Below are 21252 nucleotides of genomic sequence, written 5' to 3'. Positions count from 1 at the left end.
AAAAAAAAAAAAACCTTGAAAATACATTTCTATGCTCTTGTGCATATTCCTATAACAGGAAAGAAAATATTTTAAAAATAAATAGTAGTCACAGAATTCTTTAATAATACAAAGTATATGATCTACATGTCAGTTTTCCATCAAATCGATTTTCTTTTGGAAATAAATATAAAGAAATTCTCTAAATATATAAAAAAATGAAAACAAGTCACAGAAGCCTTTAAGAAGACAAAAATGTATATGATCTACTTGTCATTTTGCATCTAAATTATTTTCTTTTGCAACTAAATATAAAAATTTTTCTCAAATGTATATAAAATGAACTTTAACTACATACTTAGTGGAAATTAAGTTTATTCCTAAAATTCCCTAATTATAATAAAGTAGATATCTTAGGAAGCAATCTAGATCACAGTGAAATTAATCAAATTAACTTTTCTAGGATTATCAAACCTAACTGAAATTGTTGTTAGTGAAAATAGGAGAATAGGCCAGGTGTGGTGGCTCAAGTTTGTAATCACAGCACTTGGGAGGCTGAGGCAGGAGGATTGTTGCGAGTTTGAGACCAGCTGAGGCTACAAAATGAGCTCAAAGACAGCACGAACTGCATAGTGAGACCCTGTCTCAAAAAGACAAAAAAAGCAAATAGGAGAATATAGTATGGTAAGGACCAACAGAAACAAATTCATCACCTTAAATTCAATACAAGATGCCATTAATTGCATTTTATGTGACCGCTACATTTACCAAAATAGGAACCTATCCTTTTAGAAGCAACTAGAATGTACCAAAAGTTGTGCAGGTGCTGACTACAAAACTGTTCCAACTTCAATTTGTTTTCTTTTTCTAAAGTCAGGATCAGATGAAGACATATTATTCATTAACCCATTACTGACATCATTGACTTTTTATAACTGAGCTACTAGGTTTTTTTGCAACTGCTTAAAATACTTCATAAAATTATCAAGCAAATGAGATACTCCAACTTATACATCTGTAAGAAACTAATAAATGTTAATAATAAAGCTCCAAAATATAATTTAAATTCCCATTGTATGTAACTTGTGCTCAAAAGTGATATAGTACAAAGATAATCTATTTCCCAATTAGAGGGCTGAAAAGGGCACATATGTGTACAAAATGACAGGCAGGTAGTGAGTAAAGGTAGGTTGGTAATAGGGCAGCACTGTGAGCTACGGCTAATTACCTCACTAAGGACAATTAAAACCTCAACTAAAACCCCATGATGTCCCACGTGAACGTGGTTATGTTTAAAACCCAACATTAAAGTCAGCCCTATAGGTTTACCCTCTTTCAAACCCCACCCCCGGGTGTGTGTGTGTGTGCATGCACGCGTGTAATGTAGATCTTTGTATCTGATGTACAAAGTACAAAGAACATGTCATTTTATTCCTTTCTGTCTGTGATATCCTAAATTTAGTGTCACCTTTTCCATCACATAGATTAATATATCTTTTTAATATGTATGTTGCTCTCATTATTCTGTTAGAAGAAACCAGCTTTTATTTTTTTGCTGTAGTATTCAGTAAACAAATATGTAAAATGTAAAGGGCAGATATAAACTATTCATTTAATCATACAGAACTTGACAAACTCATTACGTCACTGAGCAATGCGTAAGAAGAAATCTTGTCACTAAAGAGGAAAATTAAGTCACTAAGTCTAGATATATTTCCTGTGAGAAGCCTAAAGAGAAATGATTAGGAGAACCTATCAAAATCATTTTCAGAGTTGCAAATTCAAAATACTGAGCCCCTGTAACTGGCTAAATTTATTAAATAGATTCTAAATGGTAAGAAATAAATCCTACAGCTAGACTATTTTCTTCTGTGGTTGAATCCCAATCTCAGAATAACAACAGGGCTAATGAAGACATAAGTCCTACGTGAACTGACTCCAAATATAATTTTCAAGTTTTAATCCCACCAAAATAAGTATAGATAAAAGATACTTTTTTACAATTGCAGAAGTTTGCTTAACATGCCACCGAACGACTTGCGCGTGGTTTTCTTTCCTCCGACAACATAAAATGCATCATTCCACAGGACTGAAGGAGCACAGAGGGAATGATTAGAGCTTTGACATTCTTGCTATTGTGTATTTGATGCATATTTTAGCATAAATGGCATTCAGAATTAACAAACAAATATGTGTAATTTAAATGATATGGCAAAACAAGTTTTCTACCTTTTTCTGGGCAAAAAGATTTTACATTAAAAATACTCATTGGACGATTTAATTTTTATTGATAATTCACAACTTTAACCTGAATATTCAGTAGAATAATGAATTAACAAACACAGCAAGATTGAGTTTAACTGATCTTATATTTGTTCACTATAAATATTTCAAATATATAAACCAAAAATTGACTTACAGTCTATAGATAGCATGAATGACAAACTCTTCACTGGATGAAACATAACTTGTAACAAAATTCTATAAATAATCAAGACATAGCTAAACATGAAAATAATTTGGCATTTAATCAGATCACAATAGTCTATATGGAATTATAAAAATAAAGGAAGCCACTTAAATACTGATCCTATTATAATTCGGTGAGAGAAGTAAACTTACTATACCTCTATTACTGTACACAACTAACTTGCTGTGACGATGTATGTACATTAAACCATGTGATTTTGGAAATGTACCATTTTTGAGAAACACAACCCTAAGACATTCTGTTATTACCTGGAAACTGAACTCAGTGAGATTAAGGAACTTGCTACAATCATGCCACCGATAATCTGCAGAGAAGGGACTCAACTCAAGGTTCTGATGCTAAAGTTGTGCCCCCAACGCTGCTATCTTCCCACTAAAGGGACAGACAGTAAAACAACACCACTGAACAAAACTGGTGAGGCCCACTAGAGACAGAATTCATCAGGCATTTAAGATATGAAGAAATCATTTTCCTCCTTGACTGTTACCACAAATAGTTCAGATGAGAGTTACATGTGTGGGAAGTACAGCTTATGAAGAATAAACTCGATTTTATAGAGTAGACAATAACTACAAACTAGGACATATAAATATACATTCCCATATACAAAGAAGAAGAAAAAAATAAAATAGTCCTCCAATTTTGGGGTATGTAGTAGTGATGGTTGATACATTGTGTCAACTTGGGGAGTCTAGAGGTTTGGCTAAGTGACTCAGGAGGAAGCCAGGGTGCTTACCTGGTATACATCCTGAGCCCGTGGAAGAGGAGGGCATGGAGATTATGTGAGAGCTACAGGCCCCTTAGGTGGGGGTAGCCTGTTTACAATGTAAGGCAGGGAAAGAAGCTGCTGGCCACCATTCCTCCCTTTTTGCTCTGGCTGCTTTGCTGTTCAGCTGCCATTCCCCACTTTGCTCTTGTTGCTTTGCTACCTTCTGCCTCGGAGCCAGCCAAGTATGGACTGAAACCTCCACAAACTGTAAGCTAAATAAACCTTTCCTTCTTCATTTTGGGCATTGGGTATTTTGTCTCAGCAACAAGAGAAAAGTAACCAAGACAAGTAGTAATCTCTTTTAAGGGAAGGATTGCTTTTTTGGTGACTTGTAAATCTCAGCCCTGGGTTTCCAGATATCAGGGACTTAGAAACTATTAATAAAAAAGGATATATAGTGGCACCCCAACATAAAATATTCATGTGAACAAATGAAATACTATGTAAGTCAATCAGTGTTCCATATGGGAATATCTGACATTGTAAACTCAGAGCCCACATAAGAGTTCCATGTTTAAACTAAAACAGAACATGACACATTTTTTTTGTTTTGTTTTGTTTTGTTTTGTTTTGTTTTGTTTTTGTCCGGTACCGGGAACTGAACTCATGACCTTGCACTTGCCAGGCAGGCGCTTTGCCGCTGAGCTAAATCCCCAGCCCCATGACACATTTTTAATAAGTATAAATTGATTGAAAATTTCTTTTTAAACAGGTTACCTCTAAAAGGACAAAAGACAAAGGAGTTTAAAGAGGTAAAAGCATTAGAAAGTATTTCCCTAACATGAAATGTTAAGCAAAACAAATAAGGCTTCACATGAAATTTGCTTAACGAGTTAAAAATTGTACTGTGCTAATAATTCTGCTTAATGAAAGAGAATAGGAAAAGAACTTCCCATGATTAAAAAAAGCAGCAGCATCAGGATAATGAATGTTAAAGAATGAGTCATGTAATTCAGGTCATATGAGTTAAAGCAGAACAAAATCCTCTACTAGGAAAGGGAAGTGGGACTGGTACATATATTATACTTTCAGGCCATGGTAACTAAGAAATAAAAAATTGGGTTTAAACTCAAAGGACAAACATGAACATGCTGTAGCTGTTGAATACGATTGAGGACAGGGGGTTGCCATCAGGATCCAACAAAAATTCTATAATGAATTCAATTCATCCTGTAGAAGCAGGACATCATCTATTCATAATGGACTGATCAGTAAGGGCATGGAATGAGTCTAAAACCAGCCACAAACGTAGAATGAGGATTACCACTGCACACCACTATGTGACTCAAGGCACGATTTTCACTTGGTATAAAGCTTAATGCCCGGGAAGTCACCAATTTACTCAGCTCCTGCATGAGGAGAGATGTGCTAACCTAGGGACCTCAATGTGAGATTTATGCTTCACAAAAGTCCTTCAGGGAAACAAGATCTATTACAGAAGGGTGTTGACTTGCACTTTTTGCTCCACACTGGCAACCAGGCCTCCCGTTAACAGTGCCCTAATTTTAAAAGAGAACATTTGATGCTTGGAACCACAACAAGCCCTGAGAGCGTTCTTCTATCAATGTGTATCAAGGAATAAGAAAATATGTCGTGCTCACACTCTCCATCAAAACACCCGGAACTATTACAACCGCGGATTTTCATGCAAACTCTCCGAGCAGCAGCGTACTTGAAGCTGTTAGAAGCACAAGCTTTGGCTGTCATTGGCTCTGTCAACTCAACTGCAGGCCCCACATACTAGGAAGCACCTCTGCAGGGGCATGGGGCTTCTCAGCGGTGCAGGTGTGTCTCCTGCAATGTGCTGAAGCTCACAAAGACAGTGGGAAGAGAGAGGGAGCAGGCGCTCAGCACAGGGCATAGAAGAAGCAAGAACCCAATTAGAGACACTTGTTTTTGGTTTTGTCTTGATGATGTTAACAAAAATAAAGCAAAATGAAATTACAATGCAAACCTACTCCTTGTTTCTGGGGAAATTGGGTCTGCAGTTCTAAACAAAACCATTCTCAAAGAGCATACTACCTATAGAGGATTGTTTAAAAAACAACAACAAAAGTTAATTCTCATTGAGGATTCTCAAGCAAAAGAGGGGTGAGTTAAACTGCTGTCAAAATGAACAGCTGTTCTTCAGAGAAGCTACAAGATTTTGAAAATTTTCCCCTTTGGTCTACATGGCTTGAGGCAGCAGGCTGGAACAGATGTTCCCTTTTTAGCTATTGTAACGAGGCTCTCACGGAGGGGGAGAAAAACCCTGAAGAGTTGTATCTATACAAATTAGTTGTGAGATCCTCCCAACATTTATGAGACATTGAGTTACTCAAAGGTATAGTAAAGGGTTTTGGATAGTCAGCCTTTAGTTGAGAAAGTTTAAGTCCTGAGACAATCCTAAATTATACATATTTTTGGATAAATTATTTATGATCTAAATTACTATCACAAATGAAAATGGCACACTTTTTATTTTGGGGTCAAGGGTTACGTTTCAAAATAGTCTGGTTTGCCACAGCTCTAGGAATTTATATATTTAATAAGCTTTAACACAGTTCAGCCATATTTGGTATAGACTCGAGCCAGGCAGCCCAGGTTAGCATCACGGTTCCTTGCTATGTATATAGTGAGGAAAGGTAGAATCTCTCTGTACTTCAGTTTTTTCATCTATAAAATGGGGATAGTAATATACATAAAATATGCAAAATCTATATTCAGTGAGTGGGTATAACACCACACACATGGTTGGAATTATACATACTGGCTATAAATTAGGCAGAAACAGATCCTACCAGAGGAAGCTAAGTTTGAGAAAAGATCAGAAGTGTGAGTGCAGCAATTTAGCCAGGCAAGTACAGAAGGGTTTCTTCAGGTACAGGAAACAGTATGGACAGTGGCTCAGATTTGAGAGAAAACATTCCATGGAAAACTGGCACCATGACGTGGTAAGTGTGCAGGACATGGTCCAACGCTCTTTATGTGATACAAAATGGAGGTTCGCTGTGTAGTAAAACTTGCTTATTCATGACCAGACCACCCCCTAAATACTAGTGGATACAGTAACAATGGTATTTTAACAATATTTAAAAAAACAAACATATAATTGCCTATTCTTTAAACATGAATTCCCAGGACATGAAATGTAGTGCACGAAAATTCTACATTTGTAGCTAAAGATCTACTGTTTTTATATTGACTCATTCAGGTTAATTTGGTTTATAAAGTTTAATAATATGGAAGAGCAACCTCCTAAGAAATTACAAGACTGACAAGACAATTATTTATCAACAGCTTTTGCCAACATTAATATGCTTGACTTTTAAAGAATAATATTTTGTCTAAAATCCAAACAGTATAATCATAATTACTTCCCTCCCCTAAAAAAGAAAAAGAATAAAATATCATGTCAAAAATCACATTTACACAGCCACTTCTCTGGTCTTCTCTACACTTTTTTTTTCTTTTATAATGCTTCTTGGGATCAAGCCCAGGACACACCACCACTGAGCTATACACCCAACTCTTTTTATTTACTTTAAATTTTGATGAGGTCTCACTCAGTTGCCCTGGCTAGTTTATACTTGGTGACCCTCTGCCTCAGCCTCCTGAGTAGCTGGAACAATAGGTGTATACCAACCAAGGCTGGCTTTGCTTATTATTATTCTAAAGAAATTTATATCTCATTATTTTAAGAAGTTTTAAATTTTGGCACCAACAAGTTTAACATAGCAAAGTGTGCCCTTGAACATGTGATAGCAGCCATTTCTAGGACATGTGATACCAGCCATTTCTGGGACACATGAGAAGTGTAGTGGGCAAAACAGAGAATTCATTCTGCCTCCTCCCTTCTGCCCCTTTGTTTCAGATACTTCCTCCCTACACCTACTGCCTGGTAGCGGAAATGCCAAGTTACCCACAGAATGCCCCAATGCTATGTGATCCTTTTCAATTTGGGGAAAATATGGAATCAGACCTGGATTCCATTTCCAAGTGGATCACCTGCAAACAATATGGCTTTGATCTCGTTGGTTAACTCTCTAATAGTCAGTGCTCTTATTTGTAAAATGGAGCATTAACTCCAGAATAGTGGAGGCAGCATGACATAGCATTTAAAAAGTGCAGGCGCTGGTAAAAAATAAAGGGATCAAATTCTGGCTCCATCACTTTACAGCAGTACGACACGAAGCTAGATATGCTCTATCTCTGTGCCTCAGCCTCTTCATCTTCATGGTAACAGTGAAGCCCTGTAGCACACTACCCCAAACATCTGCATGCTCTTATGAGGAAGGAAATACTCTGCTTGACTGAGATGATAAAGGTAAGGCACTTAGAAGAATTCTTAGTTTATATGAAATACTTAGTATGTGAAGGCTGTTACCACTCCATATATCCGTTTCACACTTTGTAACTGTGTTCGGGGCCTCCAACCCATGTTCAGTTTGATGAGTAGCTGGGAGGACTCACAGAACTCAGAAAAGCCATTATACTCACCGTTATGATTCACTACAGTGACACAACACTGATTAAAATCAATAAAGGAAAAACTGCACAGGGCACAGGCCAGGATAAACCAGGGGCAAAGTGGCAGCTGTCTTCTCCCAGCAGAGCCCCACGGTGTGTCATTACCACAGGAATAACAGCAGACCTCGCACACGAGGGAAGTACAGCACTGCCAACGCAGGAAGCTCACTTGAGTCCTGGTGACAGGGATCTTTGAAGGCTTGGCTGCATAGCTGATCCCGAGCTACCCGGCCCCCAGTCCCCCAAAAGGCTGAAATGACATAGAGGAGCCCAGGGCACATGTTGAAAAATAGATGGTCATCATAAAACTTACTGTGAGCATGATCAAGCTAGACTGACCCAAGGTCTTAGGTATAGAGAGATACCCTCATCAAGCAGGGCTAGAGGTGCTCCCACCGGAGGCAGTTAGGGCCAGGAATATGAAATTATTGAGCACTCTACCCCTGCTGAACTAACGCTTTACTATATAGTAATTTATAGAGCAACTACGGTGTGTCAGAAGCTATGATAAACATTTTAATACAGTAACTCACAATATTTACACCCTCTTATAGGGAAGGAAATACTGTTTAAAAAAATACGGATACTGATATAGTGAGGCTCAGAAAGGCTAAATAAGTGTTTATCGCCAAATGACTAGTATGGAATTCAAACCTAGCTCTCTGACCTTGAACGTTTTATAGAACATGACATGTAAAGCTACACCTTAAATATACAAATTTCTATCTGACAGTGAAAAAACAACATAAAGAAACACTGACTTTCTGGAGAAAGTGAAATAGATCTATGAGTAAATGTGTTTATATAGCAGAGTACTTTAAAATTGTAGGTTTTTATTCAAAGGCTATTCATTACTAAGTGATCATAACCAAGTCCACCAAAGTCAATGGCGAAGTTTTCCTGAGATTAAAAAGAATCAGCTCTTAAATTTAATCTTCCTTTTCTTTAGACCTCAAAACTTTTTAATCCTCATGAACATTTGCTAAAATACAGAAATTACTTACCCACTTATTAAGAATAACAATTTTTTTCCATGTGGAAATGTATCACCAGTTTCCCTAGGGAGGCAACAATGCCTTCTCAATTTAATATGTGTGTGGGTTTTTTTCCCCTCATCTAATCAGCTAATACTTTTCAAAAGATCTTTTTAATGCCTAAATGAAAGGATTCCACATCAAAGACCTGACCTCCCTATTAAAGTATCTAAAGGAAACCGTAGGAATATAAAATCTATTCAAAAGAAAAATCGCAGGTAGCTTATTGTACAATGCATTAAGAAACGAAAAGGAAAAAAAGCTTCATAAGAGCTGCATGGAATTTGGTAAAATTATACCACAAAAATACACATCGATCTAAGTATAAAGAAACAAATTTCATAACCAAAAACTTACTACAAAAGTGCTCTGTAATCAGCCCAGAGGGAGTCTTTATGAAAAACTTCAGAATTTGTCAGTTCTTCAATCAAAATTTTTGATTACATCTTAATGTTGCAAAGGCCAAAAGGAGAACAACCACACGATTTTCAATAGACTTAAAATCTGAGACTTTTAAAGGTAACTTTCAACATCAGAAAAGGTAGAGTTTTACTACAGAGACAAGAATGGAATGAAATAATGAAATAAAAAAAAATGACAGTATAGATAAAAAACTTTTTAAAAAGTAAATTAAAATGTTTATCATACCATGAATGTAGCTCTGAAGTTATTCAAGTCAGTAAAAAAGTCTTCTACAGACACCTTCTTCACATCAACGGCGTAATATTCCATTACGTTCTGGTACAATTTCTCCATGTTTCCAAGTAACTTTGAAAGTTTCTCATATTGTCCTTTTGCACTCTTAACAAAGCTGTATATCAAGTTAAGGTATTTCGAAATTTACAAAGTAATGCTTTACGAAAAAAATCTGTAACTCTAATACTTTAGTCTAATTTTTATTTACCATTACCAGATCTCTAAAATTTCAAAATTAGCTGTTAATCATTCTTTCAATAAAATACATACAGCAAGCAAAAAATTTTTCTATTCAGTTTTTAACTATGGCAAAATTATCAGAAAATTTAACTATTTCCACATGTAATACTTCTCTGTTGTAACTGAGTTCAAGAAAAAGTCTCTTCTAATTTGCCATACAATAATCTATAACATGCAGACACAGAGTAATTAGAATAGTATTGATATCAACAATACATACATTGAGTACTACAGTTAAACTGCACATGAGGTCAATTTACAGTTCCTATACTTGGTTGCAGTGTAACTGTGGACAAGATTTTCACCTCTTTGTCTTGACTTTCTCATCTGTAAAATAGGAATAATATCAGTACTGTTGTGATAGTTACAATACTAGCAAGTTGCTTAGAAAATGACTTTGCATGTAGATATAAATATAAATACTTGATATTACTACCAATTGACTCATTTTAAGTTTCATTCAGAGTTGTAAAAGCAGTACTCTTCTAATAAATGAATTTAAAGCTTCCTATGCTATCTATGTATGCAAAATAATGATTAAAGTCCTGGAGAACTTATACATAGTTCCTCCCATGCATGACATCATTAGATGTTATGCTTACACAAACAGGCAGACACAGAAGAAATGTCATTTCGTTTATGACAACTAAGTTCAAAGCACATGCAAATTGAGTAATTTAATATGACTGTGACAGTCACTAGCCGTAGAAAAAAATTATCTAAAAACACCATAGAATTTCCTGTAACAAAGTATGGATGCAGTCAGATGTAAAATCTCACCATATTCTCAAATGATGATTTGTAGAGCAGCAGTTGTAATTATTTACGGCTCCTTTAAATTACTACATATAAGGAGATGGAACATACAGAGGTAATTTACAAAAACCATCTTATCTTTAATAAAGACAAACATGTAAACAGACATTTAAAGAAAGAAATCTGAAACAAATAAATGAGATTAGGCTAAGAGAAGGAAACAAAACTGGGATGTTTATATCTAACAAGAAAAATTTTCTACAATTTCAAGAAAGATGTGGTTCCCCTGGCTAGACCTTTTCTCAGGTAAGGACAATATAAAGAAACTGAGGCAGACCATTCTTTTTGAGAAAGAAAACAAAAGAATCAATGGAAAAATGAAATAGTAGGTACCAGGTTCCACGTGAATTCAGGACACACAAAAAAATTCTCATAATTACAGCCTAATCTCTCACAGGCACTAAGGCATCCCGGTGTATCACCAATCACTCACCTGTTCATATGTCTACTGCTGGTCCACAGGGTGTCCTGATTCCTTGCATCCCTATTTCTTTTCAACTGAGATCTTCTTTGTAGGACAGGTAGCATTTTGGTAGGAAAATGTAATAGAAGGAACTGACTCGAAAGCCAGAGTTTAATGATTCTTACAAAAATGTATAGTTTTTGTGTGACTCAGTTTATATTCATCAGAACAGCAAAATGCCTCTCTACACTTTCTAGAATATAGATCTTAATAGTGCCAGTATCTGATGCATTTACATATGATATCACATTTTGTAACTCTCGGATGAGTAACATAACATTTTGAATAATGAGTCAAATCAGAAAAATCACAAGAAATTATAATAGGAACAAACCAGACAGGTTGCCATATATGATATTAATATTCATGAACTATTGTAAGTGAACTTGTATAAATGAAGATCACATCTGAAATGCATTCAGAAGCTACCATTTAATAGAATATTTAGTTATTTATTTGCAATGTAAAATAATTGTGCACAAGTAATCATTCCCCAAATCAGCAAAGATTTGTATATAGGTTTACTTAACCAATAAACCTTTGCATAAAATTATTTATACCATAATCTATAACATACCAAAAGAACATATATCTAGATGGTTTATTTGTGTATTTTCTTCACTCCTATCTAAGAAAGTAATGTATTTTTGCCTTTAATGGTCCGAATCAATCAATCAAGGATTTCCTCAATTCTTCCTCTTTCATGATATCTTCATCTTACCTTCACAGATGTAACTATCTGTTCCTTTGAAATCACAGCATTTGAAATCACACCCTTGTGACCCTTGTATTTATCTGGAAAGTCTTCAGGCACATTTCTCCTCCAGTGAGTTTGCCTTTCTGATTTTAATTCTTTGGTGGGGCTTTGCTCTTGCTATAATTTCTGACAAACGACATTATCTCTTATTATCTGTTCATTCTGTATCTCATCAATTGTATAAATTTAGTCATCTGCAACGACATTGGTGCCACTTACTTATTTCACCCTAGTACTACTACTCTTAAATTCTGGTGGGGAGATAACAAGTATCTTCAAAAGTGGTCTGATGAAAAGCAACAGAACTTTTATTCATAAAACTGTACGTATGTACGTGTATGGACACAAATACGTCCAATTATCTGACCAGCTGACTGAGTCTCTGAAAACTGTTTATCCTGGACAACAGGTTATAAACACTATTGGTAAGTATCACCACTCTGCCCCTATCAGTGCTTTTAAGGCTTTGACTTTAAATAACAGGCACTTTACAAATGTAGTAATTTTATTTTCACACCTGGAACATACATATTCTCAAAGAGCCAGTTGGCAAACAGGTTAAAATAAAGCAATGACTTCAAAAAATACATTAAGAACCATAAAAAATGAAACATAAGAAATAGGTCTGTGCATTTTTATAAAAATAGTACAATTCTATTAAAAGATGTGATGGAAAAGATGACCAAGAGCCAGAAGCATGGAAATGACATGACTTTGTTCTAACAGCTGGAGAGCTTTTAAGGTAATTTTGTTATCATTATTATGAATAAAACAATTTGCTTCCAAAGGAAATGAAGTGGAGCTTTGAATAACTGGAATTACCCAGAAGAATGGCAAAATTGTGATTAAACTGAAACAATTTTGGAAATAGCCAAATTAATCCTTCAGACTCTAAAATGACTTCTTGATAGGGTGGAATAACTGGGTACATGGAGGAGGCATACTATGTTGGTATTGATGGGCAAATCTCTCACCAAGGGATGGGGAAACATCCAGATAAAGACTCATCATCAACTAAACGAGAAAACAACATAGCTGTCCTGGTGCCAAGTGCTAAAGTCAGTAGTAGTTAGTTTTTAATTATGATTTTTACAGCATCAAGTTCTATTTCTATAAGCTTCAGAAAAAAAGTGAGGTCCTAGACAAAGTAAGCATTTGATAAAATTCATTACAAAATGTATACTTATGTATTTATATATATAAGTATAGATATATAATTATATATTTTACAAAATATATAGATATAGATAGATATAGATATTCCAATTACATGATGGTTTTGAGGAATCTATTTTCTCTCTCTTTACCTGTATCAAAAGTAAGGAGAAATTCTCACTGGTTCCCACTTCACTGTCATTTTCCCATTGGGAAGATGTATGACCACCAGATCTGTGTTCACATGCATTGAACCACACATCTTCAGCTGTGGCCAACTAAGGAGCATGACTTGGATTTGGTGCTCTTCTCCTGGTTCACCAATAGGACAGCACTAATGCCAAAACTACCTACCACAAATGGGTTCCACGTATACCATATTCTTAACTCATATCTTCATTATTGTGCTTCTGCCATCAAAGGTATTTATTACTTCCATCAATACACCTTCTGAAGACAAGCTTCAGTCAGTGCTATATGTTTAGTAACTTTGACAGAGCTTCTTAAGACATCAGATGCAGTTACCCATTCGGTAAGTATTCACTGTATTCTAAATATTCTTCTGGACACTGGAAAATACTAGTTAAAAAGATAAAGCCCCTATGGTCATGAGACACACATCCTACAATGGGAATTCTAGTAAATAATTCTACATTCTCATTCTAGTAAATAAGTAAATAAGTCAATGAATGTGACTTTAAGTTATTGATCTTATGTAGAGTATGGTAAAGGTAACACGGACTGAGTAGTCAGGGAAACCATCACTAAAAGCGTAAGACCACTACAGCGGAGGTGTGAGGAGAACAGAGCACACTCAGTTCTATAGCACTTTCTTGTGAGTGTAACAGGACTTCAGAAAGTGAAAGGTCATTGTCTACTGAGGATTCAGAAAGGACAAGAAGCTATTTAACCCAAATCTTAAAAGTGTATTAAGAATGGAGCAAGAAGAAAAGAAACAAGAAGCATAAAGAAAAGGGATGCGAAACACAAAATTAGCTCAAGATAAGAAAAATCTATTACAATAAAACAGTTCCCAACTTTCCACTCTTGCAACTGGGCCATGCATTACAAGGTTTACATCTCACCTCCTCCAGTTTTCTACTTTACTTCCAAGCCACAAATAGGCTCCACAGTTCCAAGCCACAGTTCAATTGAAGAAAATGTTTTAAATTCTTTTACCTGCAAAGTGTTATAGTTTGTATAGCATAGAATACAGACATGAGTCATTCCACAAATTTACTGGGATGGTTTTAGCATTTATTCTCTTATGTGCCTAAAACACTGCTATATAGTAGAATAACAAAAAGAACATGTGAAAATAAAATAGGATTTCAATGCAGAAATTTACAAAATATAACAAGAGAGTCAAGTAATGTGTCACGTAAGTTATGACAAATATAAAAATACATAAATGTCTAGCAAATTTTTTTTCTGAAAGATTCAAGAGAGGGCAAAAAGTGCTTGTGCAAGGAGAATTTCAGGGCATGTTTTTATTTTCCTTAAAATATGAAAAACTGCGGAATTTAGAAGTCAAAAGAAAGGAACGGAAAATGCATCATAAACCCTGGCTTTTTTTTTTTTTTTTTTACCCTGGCTTTTTCTTAATTTTCACACTGATAAGAATTTATAAGTATATTGCCACACACATAATTGTTTACATATGACAATAATGGTGATCCAACTTTGAATATATGCTACACATTTTTCAAGTAAATATTTACTGTGGAACTATTCAACCCTAATTACAGTTCTAACCAGGCTTAGCAACTGGAAAATAATTATTATTATGAAAAAGTCAATGATATATGAAATAGCTGTGTGTGCCTTTTAAATGTTGTGCTAAATTCATAATTTTATATGAAGAAGTATATGTAAGGAGTAAGCATGCACTGGAAGAATAAAAACATAATATACTACAGTTGAGTGCTATTAGTGAAATTTCATTATAACAAAATTATGCGTTTATAACTTAAATCAACAGATTATTTGACAGTTCACTAAATCGTGGTTCTAAATATGTACTTGTAAAGATGCATCTTTAGCTAAATAATACAGATATTCTTTGAGAAGGGGCTAATGAGCTAAGTATTTGATATGTTTTTCAGCCAATAACCGGTTAAATATAAAACATAAACAACATTTGAGTGCTAATAACAAGCTTCAGTTAATATACTTTTATTCACTGCATTTTAGCTTCCAAACTCTTCCATTTTCTGAGATCTAAGAGGTTCACAATTTGCCATTTTAATAAGATCTGCAGAAATGCATTTAATATTCAAAATCTGACTTGTTGTCAGTCCTAATTAAAGTAAACAAAGTCTTACAATGAATGAATTTAATTACTTCAAAACTAGTATGTCTAAGATGAAAAGCAAACGAGTGCAATCTAATCTCAGCGAAGAATATTTATGATTATAAGCTTTGTCAATAGCAAAGTGCACCAACTGTTCATATATCTGACTTCCAAGAGATACATGAATGCTAATCAGTTCATTAGAGGCTTCTAGGTTGTGATATTTAGCGACAGGATATAGTAGCTTTCTTGTCCATGGAGTGTAATTGTACTCAGAATGAAAAACTGTTTCCAACAAAGCATCATCCTTCCTGTGTCTGACTTCCTGCTGGCTGCTTTTTATGAGTCGCATACCTTTCAAGAAGCTGACATCTCCAGCTTCTCATGTCCTATGAATGCAAGCACAGGTATGTCCTGAGATTGTCCGCGGAGCAGGATTCTGCAACCTTTGCTCCAACCTCAGAATTCATGTTAGTTAGACAAACCTAAGCTTCATAATTACCGCACTCAGAGTGTAATATCAAAAGCTGCATGTAGGCAAAAGTCTTTCCTAAAATGTCTTCGATCAGTAGGAAATAATACCAAGTACTTACGTTAATAACTCTTAATGATAAACTATCACAGATGGACATTTTAACGATAGAATGAGGGAAAAGGCTGAGAATCAGGAAACTGAAGTAACTGTGCAATATTTTTCTGTAAGAAACATACTTTATTAAGTGAGCATGTAGTGCAAAATATATTTTTGATGGATAAATATACTTTTTTAGTTTAAGAAGGAAAAAAGAAAACAAAACTTACTTGGTATAGTCATAAAGGCACCCTTCCTAATAAGGACCTGGGTGGGCAGAAAAGATACAAAAGAAAATGAACACATTAGCCTGAGCTGACTGTTGCTAGAGAGCATTTTTATACTTCCCGATGGAGACAGGGAAGGGAGCTGAAACTGAACTCATTCATAATTAAGACGAAAGCACATCTATGACAAACCCAATAATAATTCTATGATTCACTACATTTCAAGGGAGAAGATGCAGATAAAGGAAAAGCAGTCATTTTATTTCAAGTACCTCAGTGTAGAAAATTAGGAGTTACTATTTATAAAGGCTCATTTTAGAAATGGGTTATCATTTTGTATACAATTCAGACGTCCGTATGGGATTTTAATAATGCATTGTAATAATACTTCATTGCAAAACAAAAGATACCAATCTCTATATTCATACAATGGTTTGCAAAGCAATTCAACATTAATTTCAGGATATTAAAAAGAGTTTATTACTTTATTAGCAATTAACTTGCAAAGTAAATAATAAAAAGGTAACCAGATATAAAGAAACCTTTAAATCAGATAGGACACAAGTCTCGTACTACTAATTTATATATGTATTTGTCAGTTTTATTTGGGGTTCAAAAATACAAAGAAGAGTAGTGATTGTGGTAGTCTCAATTTTGATTTTGGTGGTGCATGAGTTAATTTCTAATATATACGAACCCTTAAAATGGGCTAGACACATTGTAAATTTATAAACTCTGAATTTGTTTCCTGAAATATTCCAAAAGTATCTAATTCCCATCATGACTTTATGCTCAAACTTCCTCAAACTGAGTTTCAGTATCCTTTGTCATGAATATCGAAGGAAATAGCCATATGGAAGGCAAAAAGATGGGAGAACATACTATTATCTAAGTAGATAAAAAGAAAAAAGAATAGAAATCAGTAGAAATAAATAACACTTTAATCTCTGTGCTAGAAGGCAAAGGTTACAGCTCGTATGATTTCGCAGTACAGAATGATCTCTGGCTATGCAAATACACTTAGAATAATAAATGAATTATAAATCCAGCTAACTAGCTACTTAAGCTATTTAGATATCAAAAGGATATGGACATCTTTGTCACAAACTTGTCATGCAAGTCCTCAGGAGGGGGAAAGGTTTCCAAATCCTTCTCAAGCTGTTGAAGCTGCCTTCCCATCTGCTTCAAATTCTTTTCCAGCGTTTCTACAGAGACTAAAAGAGAGTATATTAAATGCCTTGAAAGGACAAAATTATAATATATAAAAGGTAAAACAACCTGGAAACAAAGCATTTGTGAAAAGCCTCAGGATGATATAATGAAATTCGTTACTAAAAAAGTTGAATTTTACTAAGTTTGTTTTATAACTTTTTGATTTGAAATCTAGTTATAAAGGAAATTCAAAAATAAATGCTTTAAAATATAAGACAAAATTTAAGAAATGCCCATATAAACAAACTACTTTAAAGAAATAACCTTCATTTCAAGTCAGAATTCTTGACCACTATTAATGCCATGAAATGATCAGTCAATTAAGATAGATGCAAAGACACACATTAACATATTTGTTTAGTTAATAAATTAGCAATCAAGGAACTCTTCAGAGAGAGATAGATAACAGTTGTTTGTACCTGAAAAGTGATGATATTTTAACCTTTTGGCTTCTTTAAGGAAGCCAGTCTGAAGTTATATTATCTTATCAGTATCATTACTTCTGCTATCAATCTTTTCTGTGATTTTTAAACACAGAGACAGAGGCTAGGAGTGTAGCTGAGGGAAGCCCTGAGTTGAACACCAAGCACCAACTGAACAGAGACACAGATACAATAACTTAAATAATGGATTCTATGAAGAGTTTCCATTAGGTTAGCATTTAGGATACTATTATATCTGCTGAACATTTCTCAGAGTGGCAACATACCTTTCCCTGTTACAGTTTTCCATTTTTATGTTTGCTGGTCAGTTATCCACAACTTAGACTTCTAGATGGTTAAACCTATGGTGTTTCCTTTACTCTTCTCATTTCCAGATGATTATTTTGCTTATTTCAAAGTGTGTATTACAGAAAAGATTCCTTTTGCTCTCCTAGTCTATTTGATCTCTCCTCTAATGTCTCATTAGCATTTCCTTTATCAATTCTCAAGAAATCTTACTGGTAGGTGAGTTGGTTTTATACTTTCTGAAAACTCTGAAACTTTTGCTTAAATAATAGTTCAAAAACATACAAAAATTTTGTATTAGGTAAATTTGTGCTCAGAAACATTTATAAGCTGTACATTTACTTTGGACTATGGATTAAGTTAAAGAGTTAGAACACAAGTACTAAAACAGTAGTAGTAATTATTGCTATAGTAGTGGCAATTACACAAGATAGCTGGGGTAAAGGTACCACTGATTTTCACTGGTTTGTTGAAAGGAACAGTTACTGCTTAATTGTTTGATCAATCTTGCATGCATATGTCTGGTGATCTGATCAACTGCTTTGAAGATAACAATAGGTATTATAACAACTATTGTTAATTTCCTATCACCTTATTTTGAAATTCTGTGTAATTTTCATTGTTTTCTGTTGTTTTGTTTTTGTCTTTGTGTTTTTTCTCTTCTTTTTAAAATAAAAAGTGACATTTAAAATAACAGCAATAGCAGCAGCTAACTTTGCTTAGTGCTTAGGTATGTCAAGTATTGTCTCAAACATTTTCCATTAATTATCTCATTTAATCCTCACAAAGGCACCACGAAATAAGTACTACTGCTGCGTCCAGTTTAAGGTGAAGCTGAAACTGGGTAGTAAAAAGGCCAAACAACTAGCAGTGGCAAAGCCAGAATTGCAGTTAGCCAGTTTCATTCCACACCTTATTTCTAACCAGTCTGCTATCTAGAAATAAATTACAAATATTACCGCTATATTTTTCACAGCTCTACCTCCCTATCAGTATCATCATTCAAATGAAAAAAAAAAAAAAATACAGTGGCTTTATGAAATTGATTTTCCCTCCATTCTAGCCTCGTGTAAATGAGTAATCCACAGATGACTAAACCTAGTGGAAAGATTATCTGAGCATTCTGGATGGATGAATGCACAGACAGATATAGAAATCCTACTTTTTTTTTCAAAAAAAGAAATGCACATTTGAAGCAGTGTCCCATCATGGAAAATAACCACAGACTTAATATTGTCTTATTCTGCTATCAAATTAGGGACATACGGGGAACTGGCAAACACAAGCCTAAGGGACTGTCATGACAAAAACGACAAGGCAAGTGTCAGTCGGGAACATGGATTGCTTTTGTGTGTGTGATCCCTAATGCACTGTTTCACACCAACTAATGCTCCAACACCGGTTGCATTTTCTACACTTTAACTTAATTCTGACATGAATTACTTAGCGTTGGTGTTACAGTCTATACACGTAAAGCCTCAGCCCCACCAAAATGCCCTCATTTCTAATACCAGATACAAGTCCGAGACACCATCAATATTTCTAAATAACTGGCTATAAATTGGAGGATTTCCACAGCCCTGCACCCTCAAGTTTTGTAATTCACTACATGTGACTCGCAGCTCTCAGGAAAGTCCTACCCTTGTGATTATAGTTTCATTATAAAGGGCACAATCTGCACACAGCCAAAGGGAAGAGACGTATAGCACAAAGAATGGGGTGGAAGGGATGGCGCAGTTTCTTCGCTGTCTCCAGGCACACCACCTGTCCAGCTCATTCCTGTGCTCCTTAACACTCTTTCAGCCTTTACTAAAGCTTCATTACTAGGTATCAGTAATTAAATCATTCCCATTCACAGTTTAACTCTACAGCCCTGATGGTTCTAACTCTCTTGTCTTATGTTCGGTACCTGCAGAGACCGCTACTTTCTTTATGATCTGAGCAACTTCTCCTGGGCTCAGTTTCCCACATCCATGAAATAAGAAAGAATCCTACCTCCTATCTTTACCTCACAGATATATCGTAAAACACAAACTCCTATAACATAGGATAAAAAAAAATTGAGAAAAATGTATTATGTTTTTCTTAGAATTAAGTAAGACGATAAATTCAAATATCAACATTAGTTATACACGAATCACAGGGAAAATGAAGTTGACACCACCACCGACACCACCACCATCACCACCACCATCACCGAAGCAAGCACAGTACATTGTGAAAGTCAGACTAATAAGAGTTTGTTTTCAAAACCAAAATGTTAGGAATGTTTGGGGCATATTCAAACGTTTAAGATCACCATCATCAGGAGTAAGGAAGCTATCATTAGAATAATTTGGTTCTTGTGGCTACTGTACAGATGGAAATCCCACTGAGGCATTTCTTCTGCTTCATGAGCAGTCTCTTATTACATTACTTTTGCATTATACTTAAGTAGATTTAAATATAATTAACCAACCTCACAGTGTGGGTTTTTAAATAAGGCCCAAAGCATACTTCGAGGAAAGAAAGGAGTATGTGAATTCTAGGCTAATAAAGGCCATCTGAAGGGAAAAGCTAAAGAGGGTTTTAAGAATATCCTTAGTAGATTTGATGACAACATGCAATAGAACAACTATTGGTGAATTCCTACCATCTTGTCTAGTGAAAGTCTGTATTATCTCTAATATTTCACCTAATAATTATTTTTTGATTCTCTTTAATGGTTTGAACAGTCTTCCATTCTTACATCTGGTAATCTGAGCAACATAGTTGAAGATAACAATATGTAATATAACAACCACTGTTAATTCCTATCATTTTATTCTACAACACTGTATCATTTTTTAATGTTCTTGCTTTGTCTTGTTTATGTCTGTGATATTGATATATTGCTGTTGTTCTATTTTTACTACTCTCTTTAAAATAAAAAATAGAAAAAAAAGAAAGAGAAACAAAGAAAGAAGAAAGGAAAGAAAGGAAAGAAAGAAAGAAAGAAAGAAAGAAAGAAAGAAAGAAAGAAAGAAAAAGAAAGAAAGAAAAAGAAAATAAAAAAAGAATGAATATCCTTGGTGGTTTCTTTTTGAGTAATTATTATTTCCATAAACAATTCCTTCAATATATCTTCAAATATAACTTTAGCCACACATTTCATGTCTCAAGTTCTTTGATGCAAAGTGACTATTTTTTTCTTTTGGTACTGGAATTCTACCTAGATCAAGGAGTTTTAGATTGCACATTCTCAAAGAAGTGTTAATTTATAAGTGCATCTATGTGTGACATGTGGGTGAACTTTTTGTTCATCTTGGTCACATCATTTTTGTTCAGGAAATT

General features: G+C 34.7%; 1 protein-coding gene across 1 annotated transcript in view; it reads right to left on the bottom strand.

Annotated features, from left to right (window-relative positions):
* The window catches only part of Diaph3 (diaphanous-related formin 3), a 453636-nt gene that overhangs the window by 147207 nt on the left and 285177 nt on the right, over window positions 1-21252 (bottom strand). The window contains 2 exon segments of the mRNA XM_005374208.2: window positions 9431-9595; window positions 17090-17214. Coding sequence (XP_005374265.1) covers window positions 9431-9595; window positions 17090-17214 — 290 coding nt within the window.

Source organism: Chinchilla lanigera, unplaced genomic scaffold (genome assembly GCF_000276665.1).
Source record: "Chinchilla lanigera isolate Chin_1 unplaced genomic scaffold, ChiLan1.0 scaffold00003, whole genome shotgun sequence".
Classification (NCBI taxonomy): domain Eukaryota; kingdom Metazoa; phylum Chordata; class Mammalia; order Rodentia; family Chinchillidae; genus Chinchilla; species Chinchilla lanigera.
The sequence above is the reverse complement of the archived record's forward strand: the minus strand, read 5'-3'. Positions and strand labels throughout refer to the sequence as shown.